Here is a 27997-nt window from a genome sequence, read left to right on the forward strand (position 1 = left end):
GTAAATAATAGGAAGCCATCAAATGCATTCATTTCAATAAGCTGTAGATGCATACACAAGGCTACAACTTGATAAATGTGCATTTAATGTGGCATATAATGGTCTACATTTTTGCAGTTAATCCCCTTACACTGGGGGGTGCGCTTACCATTGCAGTCCTAAGCTTCACATGAAGAATATACAAATAGTGTATAGTAAAGCTACATATAACATTACTAAATTCTTTATTATGCTGAGTTTTAACAGGTTCTACTATAATCTATAACAAAAACAACGTTTAGTATCTTTGATTTTAAAGGGACTGATTCACGATTTTACCCAAAATTTTGTTTTTCACTATTAATGATCAAAATCTACTGTCTAATGTGTTTGAAAGATTTCACATGAAAATTAAGGTGATACATCATCACAGAAGCTCATTTTAGAGAGTTTATTATTTGTTTTGTAAACAAAGATAGCGGTATGCTATTGCTTACGAATTTTTCAAAAGAAATGGATATCGATCTAAGTATTATCATATCTCTCACATTTCAAGCATTTTTGGGGTGAAATGTGTCATCTAAAAGTTAAAATTTGTGACTATGCAAAATTAAAATGCATTATATTACAAAATCAATAGTTCAATTGTTTGTTTGTTTACATAAAAAGACTCGAGTCTTTGTTTACATAACACATATTTAAGGCTAAAATATTACATTTATTCTTGCATTCAGAAGGTCAAAATTTTGGCTGTCAACATTAAATGGGCTATATTTCTAATGTTTAACATCAAAAATGAAAAATATTTTGATCAAAAATCGTGAACCAGTCCCTTTAAGGAGAAACCTTTTTTAAAATGTTCACTCCGTCAAATTGTAGAGTTGGGTAAAATGGTGTGTGTGTGTGTGTGTGTGTGTGTGTGTGTGTGTGTGTGTGTTAAAGCCGTATTTGACATTTAATTCTGTCCAAGTTATAATGCAATACTGAGAATTTCAGGAGTAATCTGTTTTAAAAACAAAAGACATCTAGAATTAAAAGCACAATGAAAGTATGTGATATAATCAGGCACGTAGCATCATTTTTAAATTTTAAAAAAATTGGTGGGGGGGATTAAGATGACTTTACAATATTGCCTGAATATTCTTGACAAGTAAATAAAAACAAATCCAGAGATCTAACTTCTTAATTGTAAGGGGGGGGGGGGGGGGGGGGAGGGGAGGAGTTGATTTCATAATATTGCCTGAAAATTCTAGAGTGACAAGTAAATTTAAAAAAAACAATCCAAAGCTTGAGAGGGAATGCAGCAAGGGTTGGTATCTCTTAGTAGATGGTATCTCTTATCTCTCTGTAGCAAGGGTTCAGTTCAATTCATCAGTTAAATTTTACATTTCCACTACAATTCATGACAAAGCAGTATTTTGAAGGGGAAAAAAAAGGGGGGGGGGGGCAACCAGCCTATCTATAGATTGACCTCTGCACATAAAAATAACAAACTTTGCATATAATAATTAAAGGGGGCAGACCCATTGTTGCTACATGCCTGACAATTAAATTTGTGCTCATTTGAGCAAAAGTTGATTTGTGTCAAAAATTTAACTTTCAAAAAGATTAATTAAACGTGAAAAAATATTTCAACAGAGAATATATTACACTAGTCTAAGAGATACCAATTCAAGATGATTAACATGTTCTGTTTATTGGCACCTGATGTACCGACAGGTATACAGCAACAAGTAGTTTTGTCCAGTGTGCAAGTTAATAATGTAAATGTATACAGTGTTGGTTGCACATGTGATTTCAGGCATATCTAATAGACTGTTTTGTGTTTTCGTTGTCTAAAATATTGATAAGAATGAATAATGAAGAATTGTTGATATTATTAAAGACATCATGTTTCTGATTTGAAGAAGTCAACGACTTAAATATCTAATACATTACAGTAAAACTCGAATATAGCTAACAGGGATAAAGTGGAATTACGGCTATAGCGAAGTGAAATCAATTTCACCGGCAAATTCTTTATATTCTATATAAAAAATCTGCATCTTTATATAGCAAATTTATGGATATAACGAAGTAAATTCCTATTCCCTTAGAATTAAAAGACAATACAAACACAAGTATGAAAGGTGAAGATAACAGTGATCAATCTCATAACTCCTATAAGCAATACAAAATAGATAGTTGGGCAAACATGGACCCTTGGACACACCAGAGGTGGGATCAGGTGCCTAGGAGGAGTAAGCATCCCCTGTCGACCAGTCAAACCCGCCGTGAACCCTATATCTTGATCAGGTAAATGGAGTTATCCGTAGTCAAAATCAGTGTGCCAAGAACGGCTTAACAATCGGTATGAAACACGTCAGACAGCATTTGATATATCGATTGCTGCTTTCTTATACAACTGATATACATGTAGAACAAATCAGTTTTATAACGAATTCGTTATATTTGAATTATGAATTCTCTGATCGTATAGCGAATGACGCTTATAGCAAATTTTTATAGAGTGTCCGCAGAAATTCGCTATATCAGAGTTTTACTGTATATGTATTTACATACTTTTGTTTCATGTAATACAGACTCTTGTTTATATACATGTTTTAGTGTGATATGCATATATCAGTAGTGATTATGTTATAAGACATTTCGAAGACCGTGACTGGGCCAAATGCAAATAGAACTCTCTGCCAATAGTCCAAAGATTGTTGTTAGCCTAGCAACTTAAGGCTAGATATCTAGGTTCATTGAAATTGCACTGTAAGGGTAAATGCTTGTTATCCCTACGTAGGGCTAGCCTAGATGTTCGTTCGATTTCACAGCACTTAGTAGCACTACAATCTTGAATGCAGCCTAGGTAGCATGATTTTTTTTATGCTACAAGGCGAATAGTCATTTTATCGTATATATGTATTATCTAAACCTCACACAGGTCGGAGTAAAATTACTTAAGGTATGATAATGCATGTGATATAGTTGACGGTAACATTTGATGTTATAGTCATCAATTTCAAAATAATGGAAACTTAGAAATACCAAGTTAATTTCACAGGATGTAAAATGAAGGTTAACAATAAGCATGGCAACACAACATCATTACTCGATTGCACATAATAACAATAAAACCCGTCAACAGTTTTTGTTTATATTTCGTTTGAAAAATGTCTAATTTTCCCTCTGCATGATTTTCCTAACCCGTTTCAATATTTATCATCTCTTACAGTAGTTTTTATCTAATCTGCTGCAGTTGGCATCTGCTAATTTTTCAGCCATATCTCACTTCATTAGTCATGTAGCAGAAATATTCAAGCCCTTCACATAACCAGCGCAATTGAGTGTGCACTGCTCTCGGGCATTACCGGTAATGAACTCTGACCAATGTTTGATAAGTTACTCTCTGCTAATCAAAGTTTCCAGTTGCAAGATAATATCAACACAAAGGGTGTGGTTTTCACACACATAGGGAGGCATTTTAAAAAAAATATTTCTTCTCAATGACCAATAAGATTCGAGTATACTTTACATGAAAATATAATTATTTTTAAATGAGATAAGCTTAATTTGATCAATAGACACATTTGTAATAGGAATTAAGGGAGAAAATGCAACAGACCAGACCAGAATTCACACCTATGCAGGCCCCCTGAATCTCTAGTCAGGGTGCTTTACCAACTGAGCTATCTGCAGGCTAACGGCAATTGAACCTGGCTGACCCTCATTCCTCCCTCCTAAAATGTCTTCACACCTTGAAGACATGAATCCTTGAGGATCTTTTTCCCCTGGCAGGCATTTTTACCTGTCAGTTCCAGGGGCTGATCTACAGCACCAAATGTAACAGAAAGGGAGAATATACAATGGACCAGACCAGGATTCGAACCCAGGCCCTTTGAATTTCTAGTCAGGTGCTCTACCAACTGAGTTATCCAGGCCACTGGTGATTGAACCTGGCTGATTGTCAGTTATTCCTCCCTCCTTAAATTGTCCTCACCCCCAAAGACACACAACCCAGATTGTTTTCGCTCCTGGCAGGACTTTCACCTGCAAGTCCAGGAGCGGTCAACAGCACCAAATGTAACAGGAGAGGAGAAAATGCAATGGACCAACTCGAACCCTCTGAATCTGTAGTCAGATGCTCTAGCAACTGAGCTATCTGGTCACCAGTAATCGGACCGGGCTGACTGGCACACATGATTTTAATCATTAGATGTAGAAGATTGCCATAAAGTCACTCCTTGGATGGAATTTAACTTCATCACCAAGTGGTGACTGCCTTAAGCTTCCCGGGACCACAGACGTCAATCCCCCTTATAGCTATGCAATAATTTGTCTTTTAATTTGATGACACATCCTGAAAATGTGCAGGCCCGGATTTCTAAAAATAAACTTAGGTCAAAATTTGGAATTAAAGTTTGAGATTTTTTCAAGAAATCCAAGCCTGGTTTGATTATCCAAGCCTTATTAGTACCCTTTTTTTTATCTTTTCCACGAGGTGGTAATACATGAACAGATAACACACACACACACACAAAAACACTACATCATGATCATCATTCTGTGTAGGTTGAATATGTGTTTTAAGTTTGATTATCCTTGCTGTATTAGTACTAGTGTTTCTATTTATTCCATGAAAATTTGACCTTGACCTAAGACCTTGAAAAACAAGTGGGCATCTTCCTCTGTTTATTGAAAACGTGCACCGAATTTTATGCCTCTGATGGGATTTGAACCTGGGTCTCTGGCACACAAGTCTAGCACTCTACCAATCAAGCTAAAGGGTTAAAACCCACTATAGCCAGAGATAGTAGGAATGCCATATCACTCACACAGTACCACACCAGTGCTGCTTATATCCAACCCACAAGGTACTGACAGATGAACACACATGCCAAAACAAAAGGACAGACTGATGTACTGCACCAAGATGGGTGTGTAAAAACTCCTGTTGATAAAATCTTACTGGATAACCAGGCCGGTCTTCACACAAGAAGATCATATATGAGTACCAAATACTATTGCTGGAAATCCTAATAGAACAGTTGACAGAATGGAACTCATTAACACGCATCATCTTTATTGTCAGTAGAAGGAGGCTTTTGACAGGATTAGTAGAGACATTGCTATGATATTCCACAGAAAATAATGTGAAAAAGCAAGATGACTCTTTTATCACCCTGAAAACACTTTGCAATATAGAAAAACCTTGCAGACAACAAAGATATAAATTATCAACTCTTGTCAAATCAGTAGCTATAGTGTATGGGAATGGTGATCAGAAACTTCTATTCATCAATGTAAATGCATAAAACAAAGTTGAAACTATTGGCTAGAATTCCTCTTTAATACACATGTATATATATTTAAAGTAATAGGGGGTACTAAACAACAGCAAAAGAAATGGAAAATAAAGACAACAGGCCTATAATGAACCACAATGTTCTCCTGAGTCCCCTCGCTCTGTTACACCTCATACTTTAAACCCTTTTGTACCCCCATCCTGGCTCCAGGTTCATCGTGCAAACAAATTTGAAGTCAAAGATCCAATAATTAAGAAAGCTTTTAAAAATCTTAAAAAGTTCTGGATTTCCATGAAGAGTTAAGTTCTTGAGAAGAACTAAAAACCCCAATTTAAATTCACTATTTCCCATTCATCTCTCCTTCGAAGGAGGTATGGCCCTAAATTCATTTGGAAAAACAACTTTGAATTGTAAGTATCATTTTGGTCAAAACACACCTGGCAAACATAGACAGACAAAACACACCTGGCAAACACAGACAAAACACACCTGGCAAGTGTAAGACAAAACACACCTGGCAAACACAGACAAAACACACCTGGCAGACACAGACACAGACAAAACACACCTGGCAAACACAGACGAAACACACCTGACAAACACAGACACAGACAAAACACACCTGGCAAGCACAAGACAAAACACACCTGGCAAACACAAACATAGACAAAACACACCTGGCAAACACAGACAAAACACACCTGGCAAACAGACAAAACACACCTGGCAAACACAGACACAGACAATTAAAACACACCTGGCAAACACAGACAAAACACACCTGGCAAACAAAGACACAGACAAAACACACCTAGCAAACACAGACACAAACATTAAACACACCTGGCAAACACAGACAAACAGAGCAAAAAGTGAAGCAAAAACTTTCACTGTGATGCCATTGTCAAGATGCCATTGTCAATGTCGGGGATCTACAATGTATGATGTCATTCTGAGATCAGGTGAAAATTATGACCATTCAATATCAAAGTAACATCCTATGAATATCAAGTTACACCCAATCAATATCCAATCCCTTTCTCTAGTTGTTAAAGAGAGTTAATCATGTCTGAAAACAATGGAAGGGTCTTTATTATCACATTAGAATTACACCTACTAAAATTTATTGGCCCCATGCAGCTTTCACTTTAATGTTAAAAAATTGTCACATGCTGTATGAATAGTTGAGAACTCCATGACTCCTGCAGTCCTAGTTCTTTGATTCTGCATGAAGTCACATAGTTTTTTTCACTCGATCAACACAAGAAAATAGAATACTTATCAAAAACGAGTTTTCATACCACACACTTCCAGTCTCCCTAATACATGCCGCTTATAATAATATGGTGATATTTCAGATGGTCTATCATAAACTTCATTGTTGCATTGTATGTCAAAAAGGGGATCATCTATCATCCTAGTCATAAAAACTGTGGCGTATATCCCCATGAGTTTCCTATAATCAAGCTGCAGGGTCAGTTTGCAATAAGTAACAATACTAAAGTGAAGCAGAGGTGATTAAATATTGAAAAATACATATTGGATTACACATAACTTTGTGTTAAGAACTTATAGAATTCGTATCATATGTTCTTTGTTTGTACTTGAGTGGGAGATGCAAAATCCAGTAGAAAATTTGTCAAAATGGGGAGATAACTCATGAAGTAATAATATCACTCTATTATTATATTTCCCACAAGATATGATAATGGGCTTATCATCATACAGTTTGAAGAAAATTCTAAGATCACCTGCATGATTTTTCGAAATACTTCCAACGCTGAGGTACTTACAGAGTGACAAATACTACAGAAATCCTATCTCGACCTCTACATTATTCACCTGGCTGATCATGCTTTACAATTCTCCGATATGCCTAAATGAAGATTCGAGAAAGGTGATTACAGCAGCAATTACTGACAGCTAGAGTCTGGGTATTTGATGTCGAAATACGATGCTTAACATCATTAAGAACAAGAAAAATGGTTTTTTCTGCTACTATTTAATGTAATTTATAAATCAATATATCTTTGCAAATTCACTGAACCAATGTTTTTACTATGTTTATCCCTTATTGTACTTAATTTGCACAGCATAAGAACCCATTTTGATGCATTTTTTAAAGTTTAAAATGTAGTATTTATAGCCAATAGAAATGCAGTTTTAAATTAATGCATTTCTAATGTAAACGTTTTCCAATAGGCCATTGCAAGTTTTATATAATTTTTATGTATATTGCTTTTATCATACTTGTAGAATCTGCACTATGTCAGAAAGCTTCCTCAGAAATTTGAACTTTTCTGGCTCAGTAGTTCTTGAAAAGAGGATTTTTAAAGATTTTCCCTATATACATGTATTCACATGTAAAACTTGGACCACCTATTGTAGCCCCACCCTATCCCCAGGGGCCATGATTTTAACAAACTTGAGTCTACACTTTGTTAGAAAACTGCCATGTTTTGAAGTTTCTTGCCAAGTTGTTCTTGAGAAGAAGATCGATCGATCTTTAAAGATTTTCCTAATATATTTGCATGTAAAACTTTGATTCCCTATATTGTGGCCCCATCTTAACAAACTTGAATCTGCACTACATCAGGAAGCTGCCATGTAAATTTGAACTTTTCTGGCACAGATTTTTAAAGATTTTTCCCTATATATTCACAGTGTAAAACTTTGATCCCCTATTGTGGCCCAACCTTATCCCCAGGGGTCATGATTTAAAAAACTTGAATCTGCACTTTGTTAGAAAGCAGCCATGTAAATTTGAATTTGTCTTGCCCAGTTGTTCTTAAGATTTTTAAATGATCCCATCCTATTTTTGTGATTATCTCCCCTTTGAAGGGGGCATGGCCCTTCATTTGAACAAGAGTGAATCCCCTTCACCTAAGGATGATTTGTGCCAAGTTTGGTTGAAATTGGCCAAAACTTGAAAAGTTTAGGAGAAGAAGATGAAAATATGAAAGTTTAAAACAACGCCAACAACGAACAATGGAAAGTTTTAATCAGAAAAGCTCAGGTGAGCTAAAAATGAAGATGTCTAACAAAACAGTTCTAGACTGTGTCCTTGGCCTATGGCTTCAGGCAACAGATTTGTTCCCAGGTCAGCCATTTTGTACACTGTGTACTACCGAGTGGGAAATTTTACAGGTAAACGTGGTTAATAACTTCACAAAAATTAACAATTTTCATATTCTTTGCAAAATATGATTACACAATGTATGTAGAAAATAGAGGATTTTGTCTGTGGCATTTTAAATATCTAAATATGCATTTTTTAGTGGAACAAATTTAATTATCATAACTATATACATGCATGTAGTGGAGGTAATATGATGCTGATCTAAAATTTTATAAGCTCTGTTATCAAAAAACTAGCATACTGTGAAGAAATTTCTGAAAATTATTCATGAATCTGGTGTCATAATTCGAATAGTATGATACAACATATAAAATATTCAGTAATCTTTATTGTGCACATTGTCATAGCATAATTTTACTTCATAGCGAGGTTGTTCAAATCTACCAAATTTATTTTTCATTTAGTATTTTTGAGAGCGAATTTTTATAATCATCACTTTCAATTGTTTTTAAAGACACAAAATGTACTAGCCTGTAGGAAAGTCTGTAGTAGTTTTGTTTTAATTACATATTTTAGCCTTTCACACAAAATTTTCTGCTGGGGGGGGGGGGGGGGGGCATTGTTTTGATTAGGTGGTTTTCAAATTTTGCCAAACCAGAGCAATTACTATGATTACCAATATAGCACTGCTTAAAAGGTCTGCTTCCAAGTCTGGGAGTAGAATTGCCATTTCAGAATGTCTATAGACGTGGGCAGTACATGTCTTTTTCATGGGGCAAAAATGGAAAATTTACATGGCCTTTACAAATCGTAAAATGACGGGGCCCTATAAAATAACCACATAAATACTGAACCATGTGGCTTGCAAAAGATACCCTACATTTCACTAGTATAGATTTCTATTTTATGGATGCAGACTTTATAATCTGTGGAATTAATAGAGTCTGAATTGAAATGGCAATGATCTCCTTCCTTGATGTTATTGTTTTTCATTCAGTCGTGCCACATTTTTTATGGACATTGCTCAGTATTTTTAATCATATCATGTCTCTCTATATCATTCCAAGAACCAGAAAGACAGAGTTGTAACATTTCTGCTAACCAAAATACATTGCATTATTCCAATACGTGCATAGAAAAATGACAGATGAGGCAATGTTAAGATCAGTGGATACACAAAATATCTAAAGTACAAATACACCATCAGTTGTGATGTAAATCAATCACAAATACAAAAAAACGCATCATTTTCATGAATTTTTCAAATTTATCACAGTACTTAATTAAATTTGAATAGAAATATGCAGATTAAGCTATATGGGCTGAATACAAGATTAAAGGGAAAAGCTCACCATAGAGTTACATTTTAACAATTTCAGATATTTATTGCATATTAATTTTGAGTATCCATCATCCTTAAGGTAGCTCACTACACTAAAGCTTATACCCTTTATAACACTACGTTACAAGATGGGGATTTAAAAGTTTTGTGAAATTATTTGTATTGATCGATTTGTTTGTCTGTTATCATAGCTCAGTGGTTAAAGCATTGGGCTGGTGAACTGCAGATCTCGAGTTCAAATCCGCCAGTCTTTTGTTCATATGTGTTGAAATAAATTTTTGAAAATCATGTTTTTTATCCAAATTTGCATATTTCATGCCTTTTTAACATATACATGTATACTAAGTCTTATTACATATCATCATAGCTTTTATGATTAAACCAATTCATACTGATTTGAGAAACTATTTCAGGGTGTAGTGTCAGAGTCACGTACCTTAAGCACAAATTTTATGAGACCTTATCAGTGGTAGATCCAAGATTTCCGAGGGGGGGGGGGGGGGGCACATGTGAAAGTCATTGACAAGTATTAGCCAAAATACTCAGCCATTTTGTGTGCCAAATCTGGAGTTTTCATCTATATATGCCAGTTATATATAAATGCCTTGTAAATTTATGGCAAAAGCTTGTAAATAAATGGACCGGGACACACAGTGGGATTATGGGGTGGAAGGGGAGACAAACAATGGGATTCCTACAATACCACCCAAACTTTATTTACAGGACGGTTAATAAAATGTGAATTAGCTAGACCTTCATGCAGGGTTTAATCCAGATTTGACATGATGATGTGATTACTCTTATCTCGTGTTTAAAATGAGATGATCAAATAGCCTCACTTTGGGGACTCTGAACCCCTGAAGTCAGAGGTTTTTAGTTTTTTTTAATTTAGGTTGGTTTCTATAATTTGATATAGCTACATGTATGCATAAAGCATTCAGGAGCAATTTCAGATTTTCAAAGATATGAAGATGCAATGCATATACACGGTATACAATATGCATGCATGTGCTATACATGAGAGGGTGGACAGAGTGAGAGGGAGGGAAGAGGGAGGAGGGAGAGGGCTACCCCCTCTCCTACCCCTCATACATGTACATATATAGCCCCTTACCTTATGGTTTGAACATATTTTATCATAATATAATTACAAAGGGATCGCGTGCACAATTATGTTCTAAAAACTTAGATCGCCCTTTCCCTTAAGAATATATATTTAAAAAACTCTTTGAAAATCTTATGTAGAACTACAAGGGTACAAATATTATGTAAAAATAAGGCTTAAATCTACATCTACAATTTTTAATGCTCATGATTTCTATCATCTCTCAATTAGAATAGAATTTAATGAGGTACTCTAAATCGTCATAATGGCTGACTTCCTTTTAAATCATGGATGACAAGATGTGTTTGTGAAACACAAATGCCCCCGATAATGGCCAATTCCGAAGATTGCCAAGGTCACAAGGACAAATATCTTGGTACCAGTAAAAAGATCTTGTCACAAGAAATGCTCATGTACAATATGAAAGCTCTAATATTTACCATTTAGAAGTTATGACCAATGTAAAAAAAAAATTAAAAGTAGGTCAAATGTCAAGGTCAAAAGGTTTAGTACCAACGAAAAGGTCTTGTCACAAGGAGTACTCATGTGAAATATCAAAGCTCTATCACTTACTGTTCAAAAGTTATTAGCAAGGTTAAAGTTTTCAAAAAGTAGGTTAAACTCCACGGTCATGGTCACAGGGTAAAAAATGTTGGTACCCACGGAAAGGTCTTGTCACAAGGAATACTCATGTGAAATATCAAAGCTCTATCACTTACTGTTCAAAAGTTATTAGCAAGGTTAAAGTTTTCAAAAAGTAGGTTAAACTCCACGGTCATGGTCACAGGGTAAAAAATGTTGGTACCCACGGAAAGGTCTTGTCACAAGGAATACTCATGTGAAATATCAAAGCTCTATCACTTACTGTTCAAAAGTTATTAGCAAGGTTAAAGTTTCAGACAGAATTACAGAATGACAGACAGGACAAAAACAATATTTTCTAGGAGCTTATGATCAAAGCTACATGATAAAAAGTGTAGAATGTCTTACAAATCTGTATTAATTTTAAAGTTTACCTTCATGCAATTTTACATTAAAGGTTTTTGGGGCGAATTTTTATGCATTTCCTCTGCATTCTCCACCCTCGTAAAGTATTCAAATTTACACTCAGAATTTTGCCGTGCACATGCACAACATGATACATAAAACAACTGACCTGTTTAAAAGATGCGCCTTAATCACTATTTATTTATATTTTCAAAAACTGGTAGAAGTAGGTAGAAGTAGCTACTTTAAGTAGGTTTAAATACTTAGGTAGCTATTAATAGCTACGTAGGTAGAAGTAGTCTTTGGACTGGACCATTGCCACTAGAATGTCATTTCACCATATACATGTAACATAGTAAACTCAGGATGCAAAAATATTACTAAAGATATCTTTCATCATCGAATTCATCAATTTATAACAAGTCTGTACAGAATCAAACTCATTTACAAAATTCAAAGGAAATGACTAACATTTGATACACTTCTTTGAATCTACCAAAAGGGTTATCTCTCTTAGACTAATGCCCATCATTGTCCACTAGGCCCTGATGTAACAGATGCCTAATATAAAAAAAAAATCGTTTCCACAAACTATTATACTTTAAACTTATTACATGCACCTTTCGTAATGCTAACACCACAAATCAAACACCGATTCAAAGCTGAAACCATAGAGATGTACATCTTTTAAATTTGTACATGATCCTACTAGACACGCCACCTTTTCTGTAGGTCGTGATTCCAGCGTGTCTCCAGGGTTAGTGTCTATTTCAGCAGTAAGTTACAACTCTATGTTACCACGTGTCTGTAGATTTCTTAACAAACGTAAACCCCCACCTTGGATTCTGTAGTTCTCGGGGTGCAGATTGGAATACTTCGTCTTGATCTTTCCCCTCCAGTACCGCAAGCACTCGCGTGCTGACTGGCGGAGTCGTCTGTTTCCGGTGGCGCCGGGGAGATTTCGGAGACTTGACGTGGAGACGAGATACATCTCCGCCCAACTCCATTATGATCTGTAAGAATATAGGATCATATATATCTTTACTTCAATCATTATTTAAAGTACAATTTTGTATCTAGAGAGCATTGTTGGAGAAGTGAATTTGGTTGAGATTTCCCACTACATATATGTATTTAAAACCGCCACACAGGACTCGGTCATCAGCTTAGCAGTATTCATGTATGTTGGACCTTTTCAACTTTAATAGGTAAAGGAAATGAAGGTCGATAACTTAAAAAAAAAAAAACTCAAGTTACTCAACACATTGATATAAGTTCAAATAAATCAATTCAGTAACTCTGCAGCAGGGATAGCCAGAAAAGTGTTCAATAAATTCAAGATCCATAGAGTCGAGTTTTTTTTTTTTTAAATGCCAAGAAAGATCAAACTTGATCTGTTTATGTAACCTATTGATTTCAAGTGAGTACCTGCAGGGATAGTCAAAAACACTGCCGGAAAACTGTCAGGAACTCTCTGGAATTTGCTCAAAGTTTAAGATGCACAAGGGAGAAAATGCAACGGATCAGACCGGGATTCGAACCCGGCCCCCCTGAATCTCTAGTCAGGTGCTCTACCAACTGAGCTATATGGCCACCGGCGATCGAACCCGGCTGACCGCTACACATCAATAGGTCAAGAAAACTCAAACTTGATTTGTCTTTCATCAATAGGTCAAGAAAGCTCAAACTTGATTTGTCTTATATCAATAGGTCAAGAAAACTCAAACTTGATTTGTCTTTCATCAATAGGTCAAGAAAACTCAAACTTGATTTGTCTTTGGAAAGCTCAAACTTGATTTGTACTTGAACTCGGTCCGAAAAACTCGAGTGTCAAATCCCCGATAGTTACCAAGGTCAAGGTCCATAACTCTTTCAAAAATGGGCCAAGAAAGCCTAAATTCAAACTTGGTCTGTAACCTATAATTGATATATGTTCATGTATAATTTCAAGCTGCAGGGATACCCCCTCCCCCCAATAAAAAACTTGGAAAACATTCAATGCACGGGTGCACGCACTTGTAAGCTAATCACTAAATAGAACTGCTTCTAGGTGGGGTACCGGTCCTAATGAAATTATTTCCAATCAGGTGCTTTTCCTTTAGAAGTATACGTATTCGGTCATCGTAGATCGAGCCGTTCTGAAGTTGTACACAGTAAATGATAAAATCTGTTACACCCACTGTGTTAGTTTGTCAAAATACAAAAAACGACACATTCTCTGTCATTTTCGTTTGCGTTTCTTTCCTGTGTTCAAATATTTAGGCTATGTTTTACATTTCAAAGGACGAAAAAAGTAACTATATATATACATGTATATATATATATATATTTGAAATGGAAATATCTTTTACTTTAATTGTTTCGGAATTCTCCACGTGCCGAAGTTTCCGATTTTATGTATACAATGTATATAATTCATTTTACAAAAAGCAGTTTGATTTGCATAAAAACATTTATTGAAGTTTCTGAGTTTTATAGCCGCCCATACAATCGTCCACTGCAATGCTCTTGAAATTTACCAGTCCAAAGGATTTGACTGCTTTTCTCGAACTGTAAAGTTCACTGTACGTTTCATTTTTCGGACAGATAAAAATCTTTAAATGTTTGATACCATAGAAATAGACTTTTTAAAACAACTCTGCCGCTGTAACGATGTGATCAGGAGTTCCCCTTAAAATCTCTCTTTACTCTTCCTCTTGTTTTTCAACAGTAATCAATATACTGAATAAAGGGACCTAAACACCAAACCCAGTGAGTACATTAAGAGCTGTGTGTTAGTTAGGCAAACTTAATGAACACGATTTACATTTCTGAATGACGTCCAAATTGACAGTAAATGTAATGATTATACACACAATAATCCAATCAGCCGTGAGTAATTTAGAATACGTTTCGTAATATTGACACTAGTTAATATGGATTTATATGTTGTAATACATCTACGATCAGGGGCGGATCCAGGAATTGCGGTTAAGGGGGGTGCCATTTTGTGAGGCTGTGGGTCCAGGGGGCGAAGCCCCCGGAAACTCCTGGATTATACAGATTTTATGGGGCTTGAAATATTTCTCTTATTTAGTCATTTGCACTATTTTCTATCATTTTGATAAGGTGAAATTAATAAAATGACCCAAATTTTAAGGGTTTTTTGGAAAAAATTAAGTTCTCCCAATAAAGTAATTTTAGAAATCAAAAGATTATAAGACTCTCTTATGAGTAGCCATGAAATATAAGGTGATTCCACCCGAGGGTTGCAAAAAAGCTGTGAAACCCGAGGCTTTGCCGAGGGTTTTACCGCTTTTTTGCAACCCCGAGGGTGGAATCACCTTAATATTTCATGGCAACTCATAAGAGAGTATTTTTCTCTCATATTTCTAGAGTTTTCCGTTTTCCTTGTGCCAAGCGACGCCATTTTGAGAATTTTCCAATTAATTAATTTTTCGCTGTACATCAAAAATAACACCAGAATTGAATTCTACGACCTTAATTTTGGCAACTACGTTGCCGACAAAAACTCGGCGACGAGTGTATAAGTGAATGATATTAGAGTTATTCCTCTTTGAATAAATCAATAATCAGGGTGATGCGTGACGTAACTGGACAGTCCATCAGCGCGAAACATTTTGACAGACCTAATCAGAATATGAATCCACAACTGCACATTTTTTTTCTTAGAGGAGCATTAATATTGATATTAATTGAGCAGTTATTTAATGACGAGTGTGTGAAGAGAGATTCCAAGTGGTTTTTGTTGGTGAATATGGGCATGGCTAGACTTTCGTTTTCCACGCGTGCAAGGACTCGAGTCTCATAGACATTGGAGGCACTTATTTCACCTGAGACACATATAGGGACAGTAGACGTTGACAGAGTGAATGTGGAGGTAGGCCTAGTACTAATAGACCGTGTGGGCTGGGTTTCTGTGAACTGGCATAATGCACCGAATGACATAGGTGTATGAGGAATTTGTGACTGTTGTTGAGTGTGCGGTAGTTGTTCAAGGAATGTGTAATTTTGTGTCCGGTCACATACACCTGGAGATTATCAGGGACATTACAATCTGTCATTTTTTGTACAAGAGCTTTGCAGACGCTAGTGTTCGTCAATCGAGGCGAGGCAAGTTACAAGCTAGTTGTGTATTGATTATGACGTCACGGGATATGTAAGATAAACGTCACGTGATATGAAAGATAGAAATATCTTACATACCTTTCTTTCATAGAATATCTGTATCTTACATACGTAGATATGAGAGAATTTGTCATCTATTTCTCCGGGAGTGGAAGAAATTATTGCTTCTTTTATCGTTTAGTACATTTTCCGAAACAAGATACCGCAATTTACCTTAAATTTGAGAATTTTATTGGGGGGGGCTGCACCCCCTTTAAATCCGCCACTGACGATAGTCAATCTTAACCATGGAACACACTATGACATTGACCATCACGTGGCATTTTGATTCAAAGAAATATCGTTCTCACCATTCCAAAGTTGGTTGTCGAAAGTCATTAAGTTTCTGACACCACTATACATCGGAATACAACCGGCAATTCACTGTAACATTAGTACAGTAACACGAGAGAAATTTGGGGTGAGAGAAAATCGATTAATCTTTATATATTTTGAGTCAAACGGAATGCATAATTCAAGCACACATGGAAACATGAGTTGCTGTATATACATGTATCAGTGCAACAATTTTTTTTTAATATATATAATTTGATATCACTTATATCATTTATGATTTCACCCTTACCGTGAGACAAAATCACAAATAATAACTAATTCTTTTCTTATCCAGTAATTTTGAGGGGGGGGGGGGGATAGACATTGTTCTGCCTAAGAACAGTCCAGATTAAACCCTATCCCAATACCCTATAGCTCCTGGCTTTTGACATTTTATATACAATATATACTGTGATATGTCATCATTAACATATATAGTGTAGTTCTATAGTACATTACTTGTACAAATGTATGTATACCACAAGTGTTTTATGTGATCTCAGTGATGTTTCCTGGTTGGAGCAAGAAGTGGGCACCGTCGCATCGAGTTAATTTCGGGAGGGGGGTGGTCCAGGGCGCAATTTCACCAAACTGTACGAAAGCCTATTAGTATCACATAAAAAATAAATTTACATTCCCCTATCTCGTAATTACGAGAAAAGATCTCGTTATTACGAGATAGTTATCTCGTAATTACGAGAAAAGATATCGTAATTACGAGATAATTATCTCGTAATTATGAGATAATTATCTCGAAATTACGAGAAAAATATGTAAATATTGGTCACATGATATCTTTCTTTATATGAACTCTCCTCTCCTCATTCTGTCAGTATGTTTTGGATGCTGTTTTAAATATAAGAAATCACTTTCTATTCAAAGGATGTCAAGTAGACCAATAGGATTTTTAGAAAGTTAACTTACCGAACGAAAGTTTATTCATGCATTTAAAGTATAAAGAAAGAAAACGACGATTTATTATTGTAGCCCTTGTAGGTTTCTGTACTATCCATTAATTAAATCAATCAAATTTTAGAAGTTTTACGATGATATAAGCTAATGATAAAGTTAAACTATCATAATGCTTGTGTAACTGTAGAAATTTGAAAGTTTAAAATTCCTGTAATTCCACCGTTAAGTACACACTATGATGGTACATATTGTCGTTTGGAACATATCATCCTCAGCGACGATATGCACGTACCCTCTCGGTACATATTGTCCGTTGGTACATATACTACATATTGTCGCCGACGATAATATGCGCCGAGACAAGGCATATTTTTTTGCATCACGGTACATACTCTCGTCGGTATGGAATCCGGATAGGGCCACGTAGTTCACTATCGCACCATCGAGGTTTGGGTCGATGGCGCGATAATGCGATGACGATGGTGCGATAGCGCGATGACGATGGCAAGATGGCACGATAATGCGATAACGATGGAGCGATACTACGATGACACGATGGCGATAACGCGATACCATTATGCCATCGGTATCGCATTATCGCCATCGTACCATTACGTCATCGTAGTATCGCACTATCGCACCATCGTTATCGCATTATCGCGCCATCTTACCATCGTCATCGCGTCATCGTCATCGCGCCATTGTCATCGCATTATCGCGCCATCGCACCATCGACCCAAACCTCGATGATGCGATGGTGCGATAGTGAACTACGTGGCCCTATCCGGATTCCATACGTCGGAGACAATAGACCATTGTATGGAATCCGGATAGGGCCACGTAGTTCACTATCGCACCATCGAGGTTTGGGTCGATGGCGCGATAATGCGATGGCGATGGTGCGATAGCGATGGTAAGATGGAGCGATACTACGATGACACGATGGCGATGATGCGATAACGCGATACCATTATGCCATCGGTATCGCGTTATCACATCATCGCCATCGTACCATCGCGTCATCATAGTATCGCTCCATCGCACTATCGCACCATCGTTATCGCATTATCGCGCCATCTTACCATCGTTATCGCACCATCGCGTCATCGTCATCGCACCATCGCCATCGCACCATCGACCCAAACCTCGATGGTGCGATAGTGAACTACGTGGCCCTATCCGGATTCCATACCATTGGAATATATTGTCGCCGGCCGCGATAGATGGGAAGGGGGGGGGGGGTAAGATAACTATAGGTATCTCTGTAGAGAATATTTAGCTGTGGTTAGATGCTGAATTGTTTAATGCAAATGAATATTTGGAATTCTTGTACGATTCCAATACCATTTTCAATGGACGTTGTGATCGCCTTTTTGTTAATCTCATTAAGTGATTACATGTTTGACTTGTTTCATTTTGTATATTGATAAATTTCTATTTAAAATATCTTTAATATGAAAATATCATTATTTTAACAAATCACTATCTAGGGCTTTAAGTGTATTAAGTGTATGCATCTTTTGTTTTTACTTTCTTAGTAACATGCATGTACAGGACTAGTGCCATAGTTCTCTCTCTCTCTCTCTCTCTCTCTCTCTCTCTCTCTCTCTCTCTCTCTCTCTCTCTCTCTCTCTCTCTCTCTCGTACTAAATATCTTAAGTAACCAGTACGAAATGATTTGATCATTGAAGATATATGATGGCATTGTTCAATAAAAAAAGAAAAATATTGCATACATTTGAGTATATAGTCTAGATTTGTAAAAATGAAATACTTAATTATAAAAATCCAATTTAGCATTCCTAAATCATGCGACACCGGACGACAATATGTACCGTCACACACACTTTGAATAAGATCATTTCGATTTGCTGACAAATCAACAAAGAGGGAAATAGTATCAAATGTTTCCAAGATTATCTATAAGTTGTGCAACTCGGCTTTATATCAATATTTTCTCGTTATTACGAGAACATTTTCTCGCAATTACGAGATAATTATCTCGTAATTACGAGATCTTTTCTCGTAATTACGAAATAATTATCTCGTAATTACGAGATCTTTCCTCGTAATAACGAGATCTTTTCTCGTAATAACGAGATCTTTTCTCGTAATTACGAGATAATGGAATGTGAATTATTTTTTTTTACATGATACTAATAGGCTTTCGTAAAACTGAGATCACAAAAAATTTTGGATTTTTTTTTTTTTTGGAGGGGGGGGGGGTTAGCAAATTTGTTATATTTCGGTATAAGTTGGAGTAGGCGATGGCTCTTATTCATCTCCCATCCGACAGAGTAAATTTGTAATCAATATAGTGTAAATAATTTGAATTACAAACTTACCATTTTCAAGATTGTTTTTCATCAAATTTTTAGTCGAAACAAAAACAAACACAGTGTGTTGTAAATGAAATAAATATTACAATCTGTTGTGGGGGCATAAAGAAAAGTGATTAATTATAATAAGTTTTCTGCAATTAATTATTGCAATTTCTTTCCTCTCCGTCCTTGTATAGGCCTACAGCTATCAATTATGGCACAGATGTTGAAAATGTATATTCCTTAATTTTGCAAGACTGTGTTATTTATGAGAGGACGAGAGAGAGAGAGAGAGAGAGAGAGAGAGAGAGATCCTTGATAATAAAAATATCGATTGAAATACAAATCTGGGGATTAAATAATCACTCATTTTGGTTCTATATGCAACAAGACCTTGTGTTAAATGTTATAAGGTTTGATTATATGTTATGTAACTAAGTATAAAAATGTCGGTTCACTGCCCGTGGGGATACAATTCTCTAGAAATTATGTGAAGAAAGCTAACATATGGACATACCGACCAGTTCCTCAAAGATGTTCAAAGTAATTGCTAATACCGGTATGTCTCATGTACTTCGGAAGTTCAATAATTAACAATAACATTAGGCAATGCCTTTCCAAATGACTTCCAATTCGCTGGTACAATAACAACTTTATTACAAGTTTTCTATGCTAATTCGAGGATTTTACTTCACATCGACCGGGAAAAGAAAAGCTTTATAATGCACGAAGCCGAGCGTCCTCAGACTCTCAGCTCAATCAACAAAATTCTACAATTCTATCATATTCATTACATGATGTAGTCAATTTGTTTTGTTGTATCCCAGAGATTAAAGATGGTGGAGTAGGAATATATTGTCTTTGGTCTTTCTTTTTTTGCGTTGCTTTGTTTTTAGTTCAAATGAGGATTTAAATGCTCAAGTGAGCTTTTCTGATCACAATTTACTCTAAGTTTTGTTGATTTAAAGTACCGTGATTGTATTCTATTAATTAAAAGAGAATATTAACAGGTGCAGATCTGACTAATTATTCAATATGACTAATTATTCAATCTGACGAATCATTCAACGAGAAATACCACTTACTAAATTAAAAGGATGCTATTTATTTTGACTTTGAATTAAAAATAAAGTATTCTGTTCTGTGTATATCAAACGGACCGCAGAGAAAACACTTATTTCTCAGAATACCGGACACGAATTTCACCGTCTCTATAGTGCTGTTTTAGAACGTGTAGCGTCCAGAGGACAGGGTCTTGTTTCTTTTAAAGAAAAGTACAATATGATTCGGGATAGCTACAGGTAATGGTTTCAAAATGTATGTCTGGCATATTTCTAGTTTGGAACAGAGGCCTGGAAGGACAATACCGGTGATGCACAGTGTAGGATTTCCCCGTGAAGGAAATAACACTCCAAAGTCGAATTTCCACTCCCCCTTTTAATGTCCATGTGTAGAATTTTCCTCTGCATGAAAAACTTTCAGTAATATTTTTATATGTAAGGAACATTATTTTGATTTATATGAATGATGGGAATTTTTTCATTGAGTCTCTAATTTGTACTACTTATTAGTGTCCAGTGCACTAATGTGCTCTAGTAACATGGGTCGCAATGGAACCATGAATCAAGGAGAGGTGCTAGTACTTAATCTAAGTTTCAATTGAACGAAATTGGTGTAAATGCAAAGTCTGTCATTGTAATTGTACTGTTTCCCCAGTAAACAGCGAGCTATTGCAGTGCTGCAGTTTTATTATAGAACAATCACACTGCATAGTCTATATTAAAACGAATGAACCGTTTATACCTGATCAAGATATAGGACTCGCGGCAGGTGTGACCGGTCGACAGGGAATGTTTACTCCTCCTAGGCACCCAATCCCACCTCTGGTGTGTCCAGGGGTCCGTGTTTACCCAACTCTCTATTAAATTTGTATTCCTTATAGGAGTTATGAGAATGATCACTGTTCGTTATCTTCACCTTTCATTCATAAAGTTAATGCGATACAGTTGATGATGTGGTACCGGTACTCGAAGACAGAAAGCGTTTACTCGGCAGTTACAAGTATGTTGTCGTTTGGTACTGGGAAAAACCTTTGCTCAAATAAGAACAAATCTATGCGATAAAGGTAACGTTAACGTTGTGCTGAGCGTTGAAATGCTACATGAATACACAATAGATGTAGGCTACGTATATATAGAGACACACTACGGGATTGAAAGCAGGGGAAACATGCCAAGGGAGGAATCTGAATACTAGTCCAGAATCTCTCCCCGAAAACTGATTCTGCATGGAGTGGGGTTTCCCAGGGCTACTATAGAGTGAGTTTTCTATGAGAAAATCCTCTTCAGGGTAAATTTTCACGGACCCCACTCTACAACCACTTTTCCAGGGGGACAATGTCACGTTATAGCCAGTTTTCCGGGGGAAGCCTCACTCTACAGACTGTTGTCCGGGAGATGTGCAGGAGGAAACCCTACTCTACAAGACATGTTTTATAATGCATTATGTGTAAACAGAATTACAGGCGCATAAAATAACCATTACAGTAAATGTTTCTATAGCCCCTATATAATTGCAATTAATTGATGATATCAGAAGTGATCTTTCAGAATAAAACAAATAAGCCGATGGATTGCATGCTTTTTCACCGATTGATTGCCAGATTAGCTTTCAATGTCTGAACAAATACACTGACAAATGCGGGAAAAAATATGCTTTCGATGCATTATCTTGTCATCCTTAGCGGTGCTTTGTAGAATAGTAAAGTAAGCACGCTTCCAGGGCTCTGTCCAAGAAGTTCACGAGAATGGGGCACTGAAAGACAGAAAACTGTCAACATGAGGAAAATTGCGATGCAGGCTCGGGATTGCTGGGTGAATAGATGGCTTCTAAATGACAGTATGGGAAATTGAGTAATCCAACACATAAAGAAGAAAATTAGACATACTGCGCCGCCAAGATTTTCTATGCCACAGAGCTGTTTAAATTGTCTTTGTATTTATATCCTCTCGACAAACAATTGCTATTAAGCACTGATCGCCAGACCAGACCACTATTCCGAAGGACAAATTGATTTGGAAATCTATTTCAATATGGTCAAATGGCGATCTTTTTTTTTTTTTTTTTTTTTTTTTTTTTTTTTTACATCACATGATCTATGATTCATTCAACCCAGAACCTTCTATCTACTGTACAATACAAAATAAACGTGACAAACTTTTTCCATACCCAGTGACATGTTTTTTAAAGTAATATTTAATTATATTTTACTGTAAGAGCAGGGATGTTGGCCTTTCGCTCTATGAAAAATGTCACATCACCGCAATACATATACCATACGGCGACATTTTCTTTTCCATTAGTCACTGATTGAATACCTAGGATCCCCTTGAGAATAAACCTCGCAGTCACATGATATCACTTTCGTCTGTCTGTCCGACGGCATCAGTCAAGGAACACGAGGTTTCATCTGACATCTATATTCATGGATACCATATATATTTTAACAGTTTGTCCCTATTTTCATTAAGATTTTGTGAGTGCCCATTTCGTCTGTTTAATGACGCATACTGTATCAAGTTTACCAACCAAACAAGATGTCACATTCCGTTTGCCAATAAGAATTCTTCATCTACCATATCCCACAGGAGACTGGCAGTGGATTTATGTTTCTCCAGGGATTGACAAATTGCTTGCTTTGAGTGACGAATAGAGAGGCACTTTATTAGTCAACATTTTTTGGCGGAAAAGGTACTATCTTAGATCACAACCCCCACTATGAAAATCACATGGAACAATGCCTGGGGTTGTACACATAGAACAATGCCTGGGGTTGTACACATGGAACAATGCCTGGGGTTGTACACATGGAACAATGCCTGGGGTTGTACACATGGAACAATGCCTAGGGTTGTAGTGTGAATGGATAAATCATCTTGAATATTCTAGTATATAAAACCGACATGCATGTATTTACCCTGTCAACAAGACTTGGATGTAATTTTGAATTGATCAAAGAAGTGAAGGAAAAATACGATTACAGCAGTATGTTATGAATGTTCTCAATTATCATAGACGAATGGTCATCTTGTAGCCAGTATAAGTATGAGACATATGAAGGCTACGTGTGTGTGTGTGTGTGTGTGTAAGATATAAAACATACAGGAAACCAATATCCAAAATAATAATATATCATACGAATCTTCAAGGCAGGAGTAATTCATTTCTTCACGATCGTCCCGACATAGAAGTAGAATTGACACCTAATCTCTGTAGAATGCATTCTTCAGTATCACACATTGTCACAAAGAGCGAGACGAACCTTGGAATTCAATTTACGGCATCGCCATTCTCTATGTTTCTTCGTCATTGGAGTACATTAGCGAGTAGCTTGAGATGTGCTGGGTTGTGATGAATGGCATGATGAGAAAATACATAATAATTTTACCGCCTATAATCTTATAATGGTTAGGGCCATTTAAGAAAGCAAATACTTTCTGACACATCAACCAGAGCACTAAATGTTTCACACTGGATAAGATTCCTTAAAGAGTTTTTGTTTTGCATTCTCAGAAAAGAGGTCATTCACCTAGTCCCCACGAGGGTGCTGCGTCAGGTCTACAGGGGTAGGTGTCGGACAGGATCTGTGAGATTCTTAACAGACTAAAAAGTACTTAATACTTGAGAACTTGCATGAACGTCGTAACGTTTACGTTGGAAATACTACTATCCAGGTCCCCTATGATTTGACGGGCCGAAATTCTGTCCCCAAATCGTAAGGCATCCGCACGAATGCTGCTACATATTGGGCCTATTGGTCAATACGATGCAGTCTATAGGCCTAGACATTCGACGGCTAGTAAAACTCTATGATGCTTCGGCTACATTTCACTCCGTCCTAAAAGTTCAGCAGTGCGACAAGAGAAAAAATTCAAAGGCTATTCCATGATAGTCGCAACACCCTTACATAGACGCCATAAAATTCTGTCCATGTTTCACTCAATGCCTGTAGGGGAACACATTAGGGAGCCAAAATATTATAAATGTTCGACATTTCACTGCAAGCAACGCATGTTTCCAAACAACATCTATTGAAAATGCTACAATCTGTTAAATTATGAATGTATCCGTTTATAAATGCCCTACCCGTACTCTTATACACAACCTTTGACATCGTTCCTTATTTCTGTAACTTTAACTTTTGGATTCTAATTAAAACTTCCCTATACACATATCACTAATACCATTAATTAAGACTACACTGCTGTAGCACAGCATTCGCACCCGTATCTCTCATGAAAGTATTGGAAGTCCGTTTATGGGAGTACGCAAATTATTGTTTGATTTCTGATTGTGTAATTATAATACATGTTAAAAGAGGAGAAAAGATACAACTATATTAAAATTGCATTGTTCATGGGGCTTTAAAAAAAATTAATTGCGAGAAATTAACAGTTGTGGACAGACCAACGCTATCAAAACTTTGGTATACTGGGTTTCCTAAAGATCTAAAGAATGACAGTAATTATTGGCTGGTATTGTTATCTGAACACCTCACTTGGGTAGCTCCAGACCACAGTCTCCGCAGATGTCACTCCACCTGAGATCTATTGTTAAAAATTTGAATGACAGGCGGATTACTATTGAAAATTTGGGGTTAACTCAAAATTGGGTCTTTCAAATCTATATTATTTGCATCCCTTACCTCCATGCATGTTTTTTCGGTCCTCATCTCCGATCGGTGGATAGTGATTAGATCGGTGGATAGTGATTATATAGGTGGATAGTGATTAGATCGGTGAATAGTGATTAGATCGGTGGATAGTGATTAGATCGGTGAATAGTTATTAAATCGGTGGATAGTAATCAGATAGGTGAATAGTGATTAGATCGGTGGATAGTGATTAGATCGGTGGATAGTGATTAGATCGGTGGATAGTAATCAGATAGGTGGATAGTGATTAGATCGGTAAATAGCGATTAGATTAGTGGATAGAAATTAGATCGGTGGGTATTGATTAGATAGGTGGATATTGATTAGATAGGTGGATAGTGATTAGATTTGTGGATAGTGATTAGATCGGTGGATATTGATTAGATCGGTGGATAGTGATTAGATAGGTGGATAGTGATTAGATTTGTGGATAGTGATTAGATAGGTGGATATTGATTAGATAGGTGGATAGTGATTAGATTTGTGGATAGTGATTAGATCGGTGGATAGTGATTATATTATCAGTGTCTTGTTTAAAAACAGGAAAATAAACAACACTCTGGCAACTAAAGACAAGACAATTGAGCATCATTAACGGAGATATTTAGGTACCAAGCAAAATCGCCCGGATGAATTAAGTGCCTGGATATCTAAATCGTATCTTTTAAAGAAATAAATGACATACCAAACATAATGGTTCTCACAAGTGTCATGATTGTTGATGGTGTCCGAAAAGTACCAGCATTCAGAAAAATTAAAAGTACAAGAATGTGTAACTCTTCTTAGCCAGATATCTTTTTACTGACATTTTATCACTCAATCTGAATATATTATTGTTTACTCAAGACAACAGTTTTACGAGAAAAGAACATTAAAGAACCATAAGGAGAAGAAACGAACACTTTCGACAGCATCGCTCCATTAAGTTGTCTTTCGAATATGAATTTTTGTCCAAAAACAAAGTAATATAACCATAAAAAATATCAAGAAATGGTTGGATGTTGAAACAGAAACAATGTATAATGAATCCTTTAAAATAAATAACCATTAAAATAACCGTAAAAACGTTCCTTTTGGTCATTATACACTCCAGAGATTGACCAAACAGCAAATATGGCGTATGTCTACTGATTAGAGTCTTGGAACTCATTTCTACAAGGATGTATAGCAAATGGAAATGAATAAATAGTTACCAAACCGACTGGGAATTTGTAACTGATGTAAAACGGAAGAGAGCTTGAAGTTTTGCTCATTACGATAATGATATGAATAACTTCATTTTGTTGGACACAATGGAGATATATCTTTTTTGACATTTCGTAGGGGGACATCGGATAACCTAACTAACGACACAGGGAGTTGGTAGACTACGAAAACTACTCCCTCGTGTTGTTCTCGTGCAGCTTCCCAGGCAATTAGTGGTCTGGGTATACTTGTATCTCTATTGATAAAAAAAAAATACGCGAAAAGTGATGCACTCAAACGGCATATATGCCTTGTAAAATAATATCTGACAATTTCGACAAATTATTAATTGGTATTAACGAATTTTAAAAGTACTAATCTGTTCAATGCAGGGGGTTGTTGGTGATTTTCCAATGCACATTTGTGCAGCGAATTGACGTTTATGGTGGATGTGCGGAATCACGTAGGGAAAGTTGGTTTGGTGTTATATATATGTTTAACGTCCCTCTCGAGATGAAGACGTCACCATCGCCAGTGAAGGGCTGCAAAATAGGCCGATGCTCGGCGCTTTCGGCCATCGAGCAGGAAGGGATCTTTATCGTGCGACACCTACTGTGACACGGGGCCTCGGTTTTTACGGACTCATTAGATGGAGCGCCCTATTTAGTCACCTCTTACGACAAGCAAGGGGTAATGAGGACTTACTCTAACTCGGGTCCGTGGGGAAAGTATTCTTAGAAACACCACAAAGTTTTAATATGTAGTCGCTTTAAATAAGATGAAATTTAAATCCCCTCAAAGTGGTTCTCCCTACCCCATTCCCCGATTGTCTTTAGTCGCTGAGCGTGTTCCGCCAACATCCTGCACATACTTTTATTCCTATGATAACATCCAATGTGGTGAATACGAGTATAAATGTATGAATGTACTCGTTACGATCACAAATGTGCAATAATCATAGCACGGTATATCATTATCCGAGAAATATTCATTAACCAAACCGTCAGCCTTTACATCTGATTGATTTAATAATTAAAATACGAAACCATGTGTAAACAAATTCAGTTTTGACATGCGTTAGCACGTTCTAATAACTTGTCAGTACGATTCGATTCGTGTTCCTTGTACTATAACTGTCAATAGAAATTAATCATTTAATGCTTATAAAAACATTGCCAACAAAATGTATGTATTTGGAACTGGTTTTGTCCTGTTTCGCTTTGCTTTGCGGTTGGAGTTCTCTGTACAATGTTAAGTCCCCGTTTACCCAGGAGTGGCGAGAAGGGGACAGGAATAGTATTCTCTCACTTCTATTGTGGAATAAACATAAAACATGTCATCATGTTTGATATAGCTATTACTTCCGGAATGGTTGCCGGATAATTACAAGACTTTCCATGGAAACTAGTTTTTTTTACGCTGTAAAAGAGTTCTTAACATCACATGATCTCTAAATGCAAATACAATGTACAATGTACTTTTCTAACCCTAACGCTCCTGAATGTCAATGAATCTGCGAGGGATCCCTAGATAAAAGGTAAGATTAGTCACAGAGAAATCCTCGTGTCATCTAGTTA

At 36.4% G+C, this 27997-nt stretch overlaps 2 protein-coding genes across 6 annotated transcripts in view; one reads left to right on the plus strand and one right to left on the minus strand.

Annotated features, from left to right (window-relative positions):
* LOC125671916 (BAI1-associated protein 3-like) overlaps window positions 1-27997 on the minus strand; it is a 120374-nt gene that overhangs the window by 91170 nt on the left and 1207 nt on the right. For all 5 annotated transcript variants that reach the window (XR_008802595.1, XM_048907901.2, XM_048907903.2 and 2 more), the window contains exon 2: window positions 12624-12799. Coding sequence is in view for 4 of the 5 variants with exons in the window: in XM_048907901.2 (XP_048763858.1) it covers window positions 12624-12793 (170 nt within the window). In the remaining variant the exon portion in view is untranslated. The remainder of the gene's footprint in view (window positions 1-12623; window positions 12800-27997) is intronic.
* LOC125671922 (E3 ubiquitin-protein ligase TRIM4-like) overlaps window positions 27832-27997 on the plus strand; it is a 41315-nt gene continuing 41149 nt past the window's right edge. The window contains exon 1 of the mRNA XM_048907907.2: window positions 27832-27957. The gene's annotated coding sequence lies outside the window, so the exon portion shown is untranslated. The remainder of the gene's footprint in view (window positions 27958-27997) is intronic.

The sequence above is a fragment of the Ostrea edulis genome, chromosome 4, assembly GCF_947568905.1.
Source record: "Ostrea edulis chromosome 4, xbOstEdul1.1, whole genome shotgun sequence".
Lineage (NCBI taxonomy): Eukaryota > Metazoa > Mollusca > Bivalvia > Ostreida > Ostreidae > Ostrea > Ostrea edulis.